The sequence below is a fragment of the Pristiophorus japonicus genome, chromosome 6 (genome assembly GCF_044704955.1).
Source record: "Pristiophorus japonicus isolate sPriJap1 chromosome 6, sPriJap1.hap1, whole genome shotgun sequence".
Classification (NCBI taxonomy): domain Eukaryota; kingdom Metazoa; phylum Chordata; class Chondrichthyes; family Pristiophoridae; genus Pristiophorus; species Pristiophorus japonicus.
The window spans coordinates 13403212-13417644 of NC_091982.1; the positions used below are offsets into that span (position 1 = coordinate 13403212).

Here is a 14433-nt window from a genome sequence, read left to right on the forward strand (position 1 = left end):
CCCGGGTAACGTTTGCGTTGTAGGGAGTCATTTTGCCATCTGGGTCCTGCGCCGGGCACAGCGCAAAGGGAGGCATTGTACAGGGCCGGGAGCGTTCCAAGAAAGGCCTTGGGCGGGGGGGGAAAAAAATTCACAAAAACATTCCAAAAACATTGCCCACATCACCACAACACATATCGCTACAAAAAAAAATAAAAGAATAAACACTGGAACTCACCTTTTCTGCAGTTTATCTATCTCACCGCCACCAGCAGCGCTGGACTGCTGTGTTTTCCCTGGTGGTCATCGCAGGGCGCGTTTCGGGGCGTTCGGGTCAGGTGCGAGTCAAAACTACTGTCGGTGTCGCAAGGAGAGCCGTTCCACATCCGGCGCAACTCTTCTGGTGGGGCTTCTAAGCACTGCCGCAAAACCCGACCGGAGGATTGCGACATTTCTCACCACGGGGAGGTCAAAACCCAGAGCGCAAACAACCCGAAAATCCAGCCCCTTGTGGACCCAGCCACGATGTTGCATGTGATGGGTGATGTCACAGCTTCCATTGCAGCTTCCACAGGCAGAAACGACCCAACGTCTCTGGTTCGACGTGATGCCTGGAAGATTGCTGGCACACCAGATTGATGCAGGATGAAGGCTATTGACTGCTGCCAGAATACTGGGCATTCACCACCATGATGCGCCTGGACGTGGTCACATAACAACTGCACGTTAAGTGAGTTGTGGTCTTTGTGGTTACAGAACATCTCAAAGTCAGGTGTGTGAGGTCAATGGCACCCTGCACCATGGGGAAGCCCAATATCCTGGCAAAACCACATGCACGCTCCTCCTGTTGCTCTCTGTTCAGAGAGAAGACAATGAAGTCCCTTCTTCTGGAGAACAGAGCTTCTGTGACCTCCAGCATGCAGCGATGGACGGCGTACTGGGAGATGTTGGCTATGTCCCCTGCTCCAGACTAGAAAGATCTGGTGGTGAAAATATTGAGGGCCACGGTGACCTTGAGGACCACTGGGAGAGCCATCATCACCCTGCTCAGAGGTTGCAAGTCTGGGGCAGGAGGTGTCAGAGTTCTGTGACCACCTCCTTGGTGAAGAGGAGCCTTCTAATACACTGCTCTTGGCTTAGGTGCAGGTACGATAAATGCTCCTTGAAGACCTTAGGTGGCTAAGGCCTCCTGCTTAGAGCTCTCCTACCCCTCCTCCTCCTCCCTCTGCGAGCAGCTTGTCCCCTTCTTCACTGCCTCTGCTCCCTTTCCCTGTTATACTCTAGCACAAGGGGGACGGTAAGTCATCATCATCATCATAGGCGGTCCCTCAAAACGAGGATGACTTGCTTCCACGCCAAAAAAAAAAGGATGCGTTCACAGGTGTTTCGAAAGAAGAACCCGAACTACATCCTCAAGGGTGGAAGATGCCTGTGCGTGGATTTTTTTTAACGTGTGGTGGCCGTTGCACACCAGCCACCATACGGGCTTGGCAGAGCTAGGTCTTGGTCCAGTGGCAAGGTTTACCCAAGGACGGTAAGTAGAGCCCCCATGACTGGGAGCAAGTGGCGTGAACAGAACCTTTTAATTGAGAAGCAAGATGTTCTCCACTTGCAGCAACACTCCCTGCCACCTCAGTAACTTTAAACAACTTTAGAAAGCTCCAAACAGTTAAACAAACTTATACAGAGCCAGTAGAACTGAAAAAGCAATCAGCTGAAAGTTGTTGAGGGGTCCTTTCTGCTGCTGAATGCATGGTCAGCTGGTCGTGATTAGAAGAGGGCATTAAATGGAGCGACAACATCGAAAATAGCAGATCGTGTATCAGATCAGCTTTGCACACTCATTGAAGCCATGATCTGCCTCATCTACAGTGAGCGCGGGCAATGACAGCGCTGCCGGCCTGCCCAAATGGCAGGACCCATCGGAATGGAACAGAAGCGAGGTGGCCGCCGTTTTTTCTTCCAAACTGCCCATAATGGCCTTCGCTAAAGGCTCCAATTTTGCGGTTGCAGAGTTTAAACTAGGAAGTATAAATTAGAATATTCAGTATAAAATCATGTTCAAGAAGTGAAAGCTGTTCTTCAACAGCACCTACCAAACCTGTGACCTCTACCACCTTGAAGGACAAAAGCAGCAGGCACATGTGAACACCATCACCTTCAAGTTCCCCCTCCAAGTCACACACCATCCTGACTCGGAAATATATTGCCATTCCTTCATCATCACTGGGTCAAAATTCTGGAACTCCCTCCCTAACAGCACTGTGGGAGTACCTTCACCAAAAGGACCGCAGCGGTTCAAGAAGGAGGTTGTTTAGCAATAATTAAGACTTATCACACGTTAAACATTCATTTACACCTGAATGCACAGCCCCACATTTTTCTGGCCTGTTTAATAGGTATCTTGTGGGTCTGTACCGCAACTTCACAACTTTCATGAATTTTAATGCTGAATCTAATCGGTGAGCTAATGGTGTCGCGAAGCTGGTGGAGAACCAGGGCAAATTGGGCAGCAACTTCCTGATTTCGGCCTTTAACTGTGCATGTGCGGGCGCCAGACGTTGCCGTCCAGTTTACTCCATAATAACGGTGTGCGCTGATAGCCTGATATTGCAAAATCCAGGCCACTGTGTCAAGGGACAATTTTGGAGGTGTATCTGTGGGCTTTCTTGGACTAGGCTAAGAATTCATACTAGCACCCCCCTGATAGATCCATTCGAACTTCTGCCAGCTGAGAGCAAGCGTAGGTCCTGTTCTGGGCCTAGGAAAGGCCTTAGCAGCTTGGAAGAGAACAGTCATTGAACCATCAGAGATGACTGGTCGGAAGCTAGGAAAGGCCTTAGCAGCTTAGAAGAGAACAGTCATTGAACCATCAGAGATGACTGGTCGGAAGATTTTAGAGATTTGTCCTCCTCAGTAGTATGGGGACCTCTGTTATACCACCACTGCCCTGTCTGCAGCCTTTGAGGGAGCATCACCTGCAGGGCATGGTGGTGGACAGAATCCCATTTCATCACATTTCTACTATGGAGTGAGTTGACTGAGTTGCATTTCTGTGAAAATTTTTGGGTACATGATATCTCGTTATTACTCTCACATATTTAGGCACAGATGTCAGCTAGAGGTGGTTAAACATCACTTATAATCAGCTGCAAAGAAAATTCCATCAAGGCTAGCCGCCTTCTGACATGGAATCAGAAATTTACAAGCAACTACGATTGTCCTAGATTTGATTGTTTAGGCCACAGAGAATGCTACAGTTGTGACCTTAAAGGGATTACCTTCATTGTTAAACAGACAACTGAAATGCGTCTGTAGAATACCAATGAACAACAACATAGGCGGTCTGATAATTTATTAAAGAATATCAAAAACTAGATTGACAAGACTTACATTTTGTTTTTTCCTAGTTCTGATGGAGTTCCATTTCTAATGCATGACTATACATTTGAAAGGACAACAGACGTGGCAGAGATTTTTCCGAAGCAATCTAAACATGATGCCTCAAATTTTACATGGGCGGAGATTCAGAAGCTCAATGCAGGAGAGTGGTTTCTGAAGGTGAAGACGTGACAGCTTTTTGAGTTTATTTTTCTCCTTAGCGCCAAAGCTCTGTGGTTACTAAGCTCTGAAAAGCTGCGGCCCATGTGGTAAATAGAAATCAATGAGCTCACAGGATGCAAATGATAGAATAAATAAGGGACTCCATACAGCAAGTAGGTTAGACATTAACCATGCGCCTTTAGGATCCTAAGTTTGAATCCAACTGAGAATAATAGGTTTAAAGTCTCCTCTCTCAACAGATCATTCACTAAATATAGTGAAATCCAGTTCCCAGTAGACATTGGTACACAATATAAAGCTCCCCTAACTTGGTACCATGTGGCAATCCCTCCGAGAAAGGCCGCAGGTTGGCTGGTAAGGAAATGTCAGACTGGAAAGTTGTGCTGTTCTGAGGTTAGAACTAAGACATATTGGGGAAAATTAGAGCAGCTTCACTCTGCATCTAAGCATGCTATAGTTGGGAGTACAGGATGGGGTAGTGTTGAGGGAATTTTACTTAGCATCCTATCGTGCTTGACCTAATTTTGGAGTGCTCAATACTGACAGAGCATCTGAAATGAGAAAATATTTATTTGTCAACTGTAAAGTTTCTCACTTTAATGAGCACATAAGTCACAATTAAAGAAAAAAAATGAAATGCAAGCGAAAGGTGTTTTCATTGCCCTTGGGAATGTAAATTTGATTACTGTCATATTTTCAGTTAAAAACCTCAAGGATTAAAAATTGGTTTTCTTAGTGCCTCCCGTTAGCGCCTGAGAGGGGTGCTAACAGGCTGCTAAGCTCTTACCGACCGAGCGCCATGCTGGCAGCGTCTCCCGTGACCTTCAGTGGAGGTTTACCGGCGGGGCTAAGAGTTAGCGCTGTGTATTCTAGCACCACCCATTTGGTGACGTCAATGAGTGTGCAACGTCCCCTTAACACCGTGGTCGTGAAATTGAATGCTTTCCTTACCGTAGTGCCTGGCACTAATTCCAACAGGGAAAACAGGTGTCCCGAAGAACCTGCCGGGACGATATTTCCGCGGGTGAGCAGGTGGGTGATTACAATGGAATTTATTTGTACTAATGTATCTCTCTTAGATGTTCAACAATGTTGTTAATCCTACTTGCACTTTCTTTAGGTTTTCGGGTGGCCCAACTGACCTCCCCTTTAAGCACTAGGATGCCGGTTTCCTGGCGGCAAAATTTCAGCATCACTCCCATTATAGTGCCCCGAAAATCAGGGTTAGCGCCTTCAGAGAAATGTGGAATGCTTCCCTTAGCAGCCCACTCTGCTCTTGTGGCGCTAAAAACCAATATTCCAGTTAGAGACAGTAAACATCGCCAGGTCACCACCTCAAACTGGGCTGTAACGAATTTCTAGCCCCAAAGATTCTATAACTTCCTGTGCTACTCGACTCAACAAAAAACAGAATATGCTGGTTTATGTATAGTATACAGTTACAATAACATATTTCGGAGTGTTGGCCTGATCTTGTGTGTCTCTTTTTCTGACTCCACTCCCTCATAGAAAGATCCCTACAACACAGTGAGGTCACTATCGGTAGAATCACATGCCAAAGCTGAAAATCAGAGAGTTTGTTCCCTGGCTCAACTGCTAGCTTTTGCAAGAAGAACTAACAAATCTGTAATATTTGACCTGCGACCTCCAAGAGACAAATCTCATCCATACTACAACACTTCGCATAAAGTTGTTGTGGAAACCATCCTGAATTCCTCCATTGATCACAAACTGGTAAGGAAATTGAGTCTCCTTTTCAAAGATGACAGACAACTAGAATTTAGAAAATCTGTGCATTAAGAAAAATTCAATTTCTGTAACCCTCTGTCACGGTTCTCTGTAACATCTTGGCCTGAATGGGTTTTTGTTTTAATTCATTTTATGATATTGCTATTAAGGCTAATTCAACTTACAAAGAGTTAACTCTCAGAAGTACAGCTATTTTTAACTAAACATTTACAGCCATTTGGGATGTTAATTATCAATGAAACGTCACAGAGAGCATGTCATAGCAATTTATATAAGAACATAACATAAGAACATAAGAAATAGGAACAGGAGTAGGCCATACGGCCCCTCGAGCTTGTTCCGCCATTCAATAAGATCATGGCTGATCTGATCATGGACTCAGCTCCACTTCCCTGCCCACTCCCCATAATCCCTTATCCCCTTATCGTTTAAGAAACTGTCTTTTTCTGTCTTAAATTTATTCAATGTCCCAGCTTCCACAGCTCTCTGAGGCAGTGAATTCTAGATTTACAACCCTCTGAGAGAAGAAATTTCTCCTCATCTAAATGGGTGGCCCCTTATTCTAAGATCATGCCCCCTAGTTCTAGACTCCCCCATCAATGGAAACATCCTCTCTGCATCCACCTTCAACGCCCCCATAATCTTAAACGTTTTGATAAGATCACCACTCATTCTTCTGAATTCCAATGAGTAGCGGCCCAACCTAGTTAACCTTTCTTCATAAGTCAACCCCCTCATCCCCGGAATCAACCTTGTGAACCTTCTCTGAGCTGCCTCCAAAGCGAGTATATCCTTTCATAAATATCGTGGTGATATGATGGTAGAAAAGTTCCTGGGGTGGTGTACCAGACAGGTATACACTTGCAAGTTACATTTTCTTTTCTTTATCAGTAAGTAACCTTTATCATTATTGTTGCCAAATATAACTTAATCTAGGGGTTAAGTCATGGCAAGAGAGCTCGGACATGTGTTATGCTCCTCCTGTACTATGTGGGAAGTCAGGGATGCTTCCAGTGTCCCTGACGACTACATATGCAGGAAGTGTATCCGGCTGCAGCTCCTGACAGACCGCATTACTGCATTGCGGCACTGGAGCTGCGGGTGGATTCACTCGAGAGCATGCGCGATGCTGATGATGTCGTGAATAGCACGTTTAGTGAGTTGGTCACACCACAGGTAAAGGTTAGACAGCCAGTTAGGGGATGGGCGACCAACAGCAAGAGCAGCGAAAGGAAGGTAGTGCAGGGGTCCCCTGCGGTCATCCCCCTGCAAAACAGATACACCGCTTCGGGTACTGTTGAGGGGGAGGACTCATCAGGGGAGGGCAGTAGCAGCCAAGTCCATGGCACCATGGGTGGCTCTGCTGCACAGGAGGGCAGGAAAAAAAAGTGGGAGAGCTACACTGATAGGGGATTCTATTGTAAGGGGAATATATAGATGTTGCTGCGGCCGCAACTGAGACTCCAGGATGGTATGTTGCCTCCCTGGTGCAAGGGTCAAGGATGTCTCGGAGCGGCTGCAGGACATTTTGAAGGGGGAGGGTAAACAGCCAGTTGTCGTGGTGCTTATAGGTACTAATGATATAGGTAAAAAACGGGATGAGATCCTACAAGATAAATTTAGGGAGCTTGGAACTAAATTAAAAAGTAGGACATCAAAAGTAGTAATCTCAGGATTGCTACCAGTGCCAAGTGCTAGTCAGAGTAGGAATCGCAGGATAGCTCAGATGAATGCGTGGCTTGAGGACTGGTGCAGAAGGGAGGGATTTAAATTCCTGGGACATTGGAATTGATTCTGGGGGAGGTGGGACCAGTACAAACCGGACGGTCTGCACCTCGGAAGGACTGAAACCAATGTCCTCGGGTGAGTGTTTGCTGGTGCTGTTGGGGAGGGGTTAAACTAATATTGTAGGGGGATGGGAATCTATGCAGGGAGACAGAGGGAAGTAGAATGGGGCAGAAGCAAAAGATAGAAAGAAGAAAAGTAAAAGTGGAGGGCAGAGAAACCCAAGGCAAAGAGCAAAAAGGGCCAAATTACAGCAAAATCCTAAAGGGGCAAAGGGTGTTAAAAAGACAAGCCTGAAGGCTCTGTGCCTCAATGCGAGAAGTATTCGGAATAAGGTGGACGAATTAACTGCGCAGTTAACAGTTAACGGATATGATGTAATTGGCATCACGGAGACATGGCTCCAGGGTGACCAAGGCTGGGAACTCAACATCCAAGGGTATTCAACATTTAGGAAGGATAGACAGAAAGGAAAAGGAGGTGGGATGGCATTGCTGGTTAAAGAGGAAATTAATGCAATTGTAAGGAAGGACATTAGCTTGGATGATGTGGAATCTGTATGGGTGGAGCTACGGAATACCAAAGGGCAGAAAATGCTAGTGGGAGTTGTGTACTGACCACCAAACATTAGTAATGAGGATGGGGACAGCAACAAACAAGAAATTACGGATGCATGCAATAAAGGTACAGCAGTTATCATGGGCGACTTCAATCTACATATTGACTGAGCTAACCAAACTGGTAGCAATGCGGTGGAGGAGGATTTCCTGGAGCGTATTAGGGATGGTTTTCTAGACCAATATGTCGAGGAACCAACTAGAGGGCTGGCCATCCTAGACTGGCTGATGTGTAATGAGAAAGGACTAATTAACAATCTTGTTGTGCGAGGCCTCTTGGGAAAGAGTGACCATAATATGGTAGAAATCTTTATTAAGATGGAGAGTGACACAGTTAATTCAGAGACTAGGGTCCTGAACTTGGGGAAAGGTAACTTCGATGGTACGAGACATGAATTGGCTAGAATAGACTGGCGAGTGATATTTAAAGGGTTGATGGTGGATAGGCAATGGCAAACACTTAAAGATCACATGGATGAACTTCAACAATTGTACATCCTTGTCTGGAGTAAAAATAAAACGGGGAAGGTGGCTCAACCGTGGCTAACAAGGGAAAATAAGGATGCTGTTAAATCCAAGGAAGAGGCATATAAATTGGCCAGAAAAAAAGGACTGGGAGAATTTTGTAATACAGCAGAGGAGGACAAAGGGTTTAATTAGGAGGGGGGAAATAGAGTATGAGAGGAAGCTTGCTGGGAATATAAAAACTGATCGCAAAAGCTTCTATAGATATGTGAAGAGAAAAAGATTAGTGAAAACAAACGTAGGTCCTTTGCAGTCAGATTCAGGTGAATTTATAATGGGGAACAAAGAAATGGCAGACCAGTTAAACAAATACTTTGGTTCTGTTTTCACGAAAGAAGACCCAAATAACCTTCCGGAAATACTAGGGGACCGAGGGTCTAGTGAGAGGGAGGAACTGAAGGATATCCTTATAGAGCGGGAAATTGTGTTAAGGAAATTGATGGGATTGAAGCCCCGGGGCCTGATAGTCTGCATCCCAGAGTAATTAAGAAAGTGGCCATAGAAATAGTGGATGCATTGGTGATCATTTTCCAACAGTCTATCGATTCTGGATCAGTTCCCATGGACTGGAGGGTAGCTAATGTAACACCACTGTTTAAAAAAGGAGGGAGAGAGAAAACGTGTAATTATAGACCGGTTAGCCTGATATCAGTAGTGGGGAAAATGTTGGAATCAATTATTAAAGATGAAATAGCAGCGCATTTGGAAAGCAGTGACAGGATCGGTCCAAGTCAGCATGGATTTATGAAAGGGAAATCATGCTTGACAAATCTTCTGGAATTTTTTGAGGATGTAACTAGTAGAGTGGACAAGGGAGAACCAGTGGATGTGGTGTATTTGGACTTTCAAAAGGCTTTTGACAAGGTCCCACACAAGAGATTAGTTTGCAAAATCAAAGCACATGGTATTGGGGGTAATGTACTGACATGGATTGAGAACTGGTTGGCAGACAGGAAGCAGAGAGTCGGGATAAACGGGTCCTTTTCAGAATGGCAGGCAGTGACTAGTGGGGTGCCGCAGGGCTCAGTGCTGGGATCCCAGCTCTTTACAATATACATTAATGATTTAGGAAGGAATTGAGTGTAATATCTCCAAGTTTGCAGATGACACTAAACTAGGTGGCGGCGTGAGCTGTGAGGAGGACGCTAAAAGGCTGCAGGGTGACTTGGACAGATTAGGTGAGCGGGCAAATGCACGGCAGATGCAGTATCATGTGGATATTATCTGAATGGCGGCTGATTAGGAAAGGGGGAGGTGCAACGAGACCTGGGTGTCATGGTTCATCAGTCATTGAAAGTTGGTATGTAGGTACAGCAGGCGGTGAAGAAGGCAAATGGCATGTTGGCCTTCATAGCTAGGGTTTTGAGTATAGGAGCAGGGAGGTCTCACTGCAGGGCCTTGGTGAGGCCTCACCTGGAATATTGTGTTCAGTTTTGGTCTCCTAATCTGAGGAAGGACGTTCTTGCTATTGAGGGAGTGCAGCGAAGGTTCACCAGATTGATTCCCGGGATGGCAGGACTGACCTATGAGGAGAGACTGGATCAACTGAGCCTTTATACACTGGAGTTTAGAAGTATGAGAGGGGATCTCATAGAAACTTATAAGATTCTGACGGGACTTGACAGGTTAGATGCGGGAAGAATGTTCCTGATGATGGGGAAGTCCAAAACCAGGGGACACAGTCTTAGGATAAGGGGTAGGCCATTTAGGACTGAGGTGAGGAGAAACTTCTTCACTCAGAAAGTTGTTAACCTGTGGAATTCCCTACCGCAGAGAGTTGTTGATGCCAGTTCATTGGATATATTCAAGAGGGAGTTAGATATGGCCCTTATGGCTAAAGGGATCAAGGGTTATGGAGAGAAAGCAGGAAAGGGGTACTGAGGGAATGATCAGCCATGATCTTATGGAATGGTGGTGTAGGCTCGAGGGGCCGAATGGCCTACTCCTGCATCTATTTTCTATGTTTCTATGTTTCTATTCGTTTTGAGACTGTTATGTATGTAACTATGTCATACTTGCCACCAGAGGACTCAACTGTTGGAGTCCTAATGGTCACATGCACACACGTGCAGGGCCGGTATAAAAGGTTGGCTGCCATGTTGTTTAAGCACTCAGGAGTTGTAACAAAGAAGACTAAGGTCACACTCAGTTTAGCTCACAGTACTCAGCCTCGTGGAGTTCTTCTGTACACAACAATTGGCGACGAGTAACAGAATACGAACCTTCACGCAACCATGGCTGCTGTTGGAATATTAGAGAGACTCATAGAGGGTGATGATTTGTCGAGCATCTCATAGAAAATAGGTGCAGGAGTAGGCCATTCAGCCCTTCTAGCCTGCACCGCCATTCAATGAGTTCATGGCTGAACATGCACTTCAGTACCCCGTTCCTGCTTTCTCGCCATACCCCTTGATCCCCCGAGTAGTAAGGACTACATCTAACTCCCTTTTGAATATATTTAGTGAATTGGCCTCAACTACTTTCTGTGGTAGAGAATTCCACAGGTTCACCACTCTCTGGGTGAAGAAGTTTCTCCTCATCTCGGTCCTAAATGGCTTACCCCTTATCCTTAGACTGTGACCCCTGGTTCTGGACTTCCCCAACATTGGGAACATTCTTCCTGCATCTAACCTGTCTAAACCCGTCAGAATTTTAAATGTTTCTATGAGGTCCCCTCTCATTCTTCTGAACTCCAGTGAATACAAGCCCAGTTGATCCAGTCTTTCTTGATAGGTCAGTCCCACCATCCTGGGAATCAGTCTGGTGAATCTTCGCTGCACTCCCTCAATAGCAAGAATGTCCTTCCTCAAGTTAGGAGACCAAAACTGTACACAATACTCCAGGTGTGGCCTCACCAAGGCCCTGTACAACTGTAGCAACACCTCCCTGCCCCTGTACTCAAATCCCCTCGCTATGAAGGCCAACATGCCATTTGCTTTCTTAACCGCCTGCTGTACCTGCATGCCAACCTTCAATGACTGATGTACCATGACACCCAGGTCTCGTTGCACCTCCCCTTTTCCTAATCTGTCACCATTCCAGATAATAGTCTGTCTCTCTGTTTTTAGCACCAAAGTGGATAACCTCACATTTATCCACATTATACTTCATCTGCCATGCATTTGCCCACTCACCTAACCTATCCAAGTCACTCTGCAGCCTCATAGCATCCTCCTCGCAGCTCACACTGCCACCCAACTTAGTGTCATCCGCAAATTTGGACCAGTACTTTGTGGCCAACGAGCTGGAAGGAGACAAGCGCAGGGCGGTTCTCCTCACTGTCTGTAGGCCTAAAATATACGGCCTCATCAAGAATCTGCTCGCACCGACAAAACCAACGGAGAAGGAATATACAGAGTTGTGTACGCTGGTTCGGGACCACCTCAAGCCGAAGGAGAGTATCCTCATGGCCAGTTACCGTTTTTACACGCACCATCGCTCCGGGGGCCAGGACGTGGCGGATTATGTCGCTGACCTGAGACGCCTCACAGGATTTTGCGATTTTGGAGCTGCGTTGGGGCAAATGCTGCGGGACTTTTTCATGCTGGGCATCAGCCACGAGGTCATTCTTCGAAAACTGCTGGCTGCCGAAACCCTAGCCCTGAGCAGGGCCATCGCGATCGCCCAGGCACACATGGCCACGGACAATAACACCCAACAGATATCTTCTCAACATCGAAGCTCACCGGCAAATACTGTGCATAAAATGATGTCGCTAACAGGTCGTACTGCATATGGCAGGGCCTATAGGTCTGCGGCAGCAAAACCTGTGACGCCTCAGAGTCCGCTATCGGGAGTGAATGTGGATCGGGCCCATCAATGTCGATTCAAGCACTACGTGTGCAAAGGCTGTGCAACGATGGGGCACCTCCAGCGAATGTGCAAACGTGCTGCGACATACCACATGGCAGAGGATGATCGATCCGGCGCGGATCACGCAGCACAGGCAACTCGAGCAAGAAGTGTATGGGGTACATACCTTCACCACCAAGAGCCCTCCTATAATGCTGAAAGTCAAATTAAATGGAGCTCCGGTATCCATGGAGTTGGACACGGGTGTGAGTCAGTCAATAATGAGCCAGAAGGCTTTCGAGAAACTGTGGGGTAATAAGGCACAAAGGCCCAAACTGAGCCCGATTAATGCAAAGCTGCATACCTACACCAAAGAGCTCATACCAGTCATTGGAAGTGCGGCAGTGAAGGTATCGTATGATGGAGCTGTGCATGACCAATCATTGTGGATTGTTCCAGGCAATGGCCCAACGCTGTTCGGCAGAAGCTGGCTAGAAAAGATTAGAATGAATTGGAACGACATCAAAGCACTATCTTCAGTGGATGACGCCTCGTGTGCTCAAGTGCTGAGCAAGTTTCCCTCGCTATTCGAACCAGGCATCGGCAATTTCACAGGCGCCAGGTAGAGATCCATCTAGACCCCAATGCACGGCCTGTACATCACAAGGCTCAGGCACATGATGAGGGAGAAAGTCGAGATCGAACTGGACAGGCTCCAATGCGAAGGAGTCATATCGCCAGTCGAGTTCAGCGAGTGGGCAAGTCCAATTGTTCCGGTGTTGAAAAGCGATGGCACGGTCAGAATCTGCGGAGACTACAAGGTAACGATTAACCGAATCTCACTACAGGACCAGTACCCACTGCCCAAGGCGGATGACCTGTTCGCAACGTTAGAGGGGTGGACGTAGTTCACTAAGCTGGACCTAACCTCCGCCTACATGACACAGGAGCTGGCTGAATCTTCGAAAAAACTGACATGTATCAACACACTCAAAGGGCTGTTTATATACCACAGGTGCCCTTTCGGGATCTGCTCGGCTGCAGCCATTTTCTAGAGAAACATGGAGAGTTTGCTGAAATCTGTTCCACGCACCGTTGTGTTTCAAGACGACATCCTGATCACTGGTCGTGACGCCATCGAGCATCTACACAACCTGGAAGAGGTTCTAAGTCGCCTAGACAGAGTGGAACTCAGGCTGAAACGCTCCAAGTGTGTTTTCGTGGTGCCAGAAGTCGAATTCTTGGGGAGAAAGATTGCAGCAGACGGCATCAGGCTCACGGACTCAAAGAAAGAGGCCATCAAGAATGCACCCAGACCAGAGAATGTGATGGAGCTGCGTTCGTTCCTGGGACTCCTCAACTATTTTGATAACTTTTTACCCGGGTTGAGCACGTTGTTAGAGCCTTTGCACATGTTGCTACGTATGGGTGACTGGGTTTTGGGCAAATCTCAAGACACAGCCTTTGAGAAGGCCAGGAACCTGCTATGTTCAAATAAGTTATTTGTACACTATGAGCCATGTAAATGTTTAGTGCTAACTTGTGACGCCTCATCGTCCGGGATCGGCTGGGTGTTACAGCAAGCCAATATATCGGGCAACCTCCAACCGGTTGCATACGCATCCAGAAGTCTGTCTAAGCCTGAGAGAACCTATAGTATGGTCAAGAAAAAGGTGTTAGCATGTGTGTATGGTGTTAAGAAAATGCACCAGTACCTATTTGCACTTCGGTTTGAGCTTGAAACTGACCACAAGCCGCTCATTTCGCTGCTTTCAGAGAGCAAAGGTATAAAGACCAATGCTTCGTCCTGCATCCAAAGATGGGCACTAACATTATCCGCTTATGACTATGTTATCCGCCACAGACCAGGCACTGAAAACTGTGCCGATGCTCTCAGCCAAGTTACCATTACCCACCACTGGGGTTGAAATGGCGCAGCCCGCAGACTTGCTACTGGTCACGGATACTTTTGAGAGTGAGGGGTCATCCGTCACAGCTCGCCAGATCAGGACCTGAACCAGCCAGGATCCTGTGCTATCATTAGTAAAGAGTTGCGTCTGAAATGGGAACTGGTCAGCCGCTCTCGGGGAAATGCAAGATGAAATTAAACCGTTTCATCGACGCAAAGTTGAAATGTCCATCCAGTCGGATTGTCTCTTATGGGGTAATCACGTGGTTTTGCCAAAAAAAGGCAGAGAAACATTTATACACGACCTACACAGTACCCACCCAGGCATTGTCATGATGAAGGCAATTGCCAGGTCGCATGTTTGGTGGCCCGGCATTGACTCGGACTTGGAGTCATTCATGCATCAGTGCAACACTTGCTCGCAACTGAGCAACGCACCAAGGGAGGCTGTAGTCATGGCCCTTCAAACCGTGGTCCAGGAACTACGTAGATTTTGCCGGTCCCTTTCTAGGA

At 46.8% G+C, this 14433-nt stretch overlaps 1 protein-coding gene across 1 annotated transcript in view; it reads left to right on the plus strand.

The window, feature by feature from the left end:
* The window catches only part of gdpd2 (glycerophosphodiester phosphodiesterase domain containing 2), a 186576-nt gene that overhangs the window by 136919 nt on the left and 35224 nt on the right, over positions 1-14433 (plus strand). Inside the window, exons 11-12 of the mRNA XM_070881987.1 lie at positions 3390-3540; positions 5053-5277. Coding sequence (XP_070738088.1) covers positions 3390-3540; positions 5053-5277 — 376 coding nt within the window. The remainder of the gene's footprint in view (positions 1-3389; positions 3541-5052; positions 5278-14433) is intronic.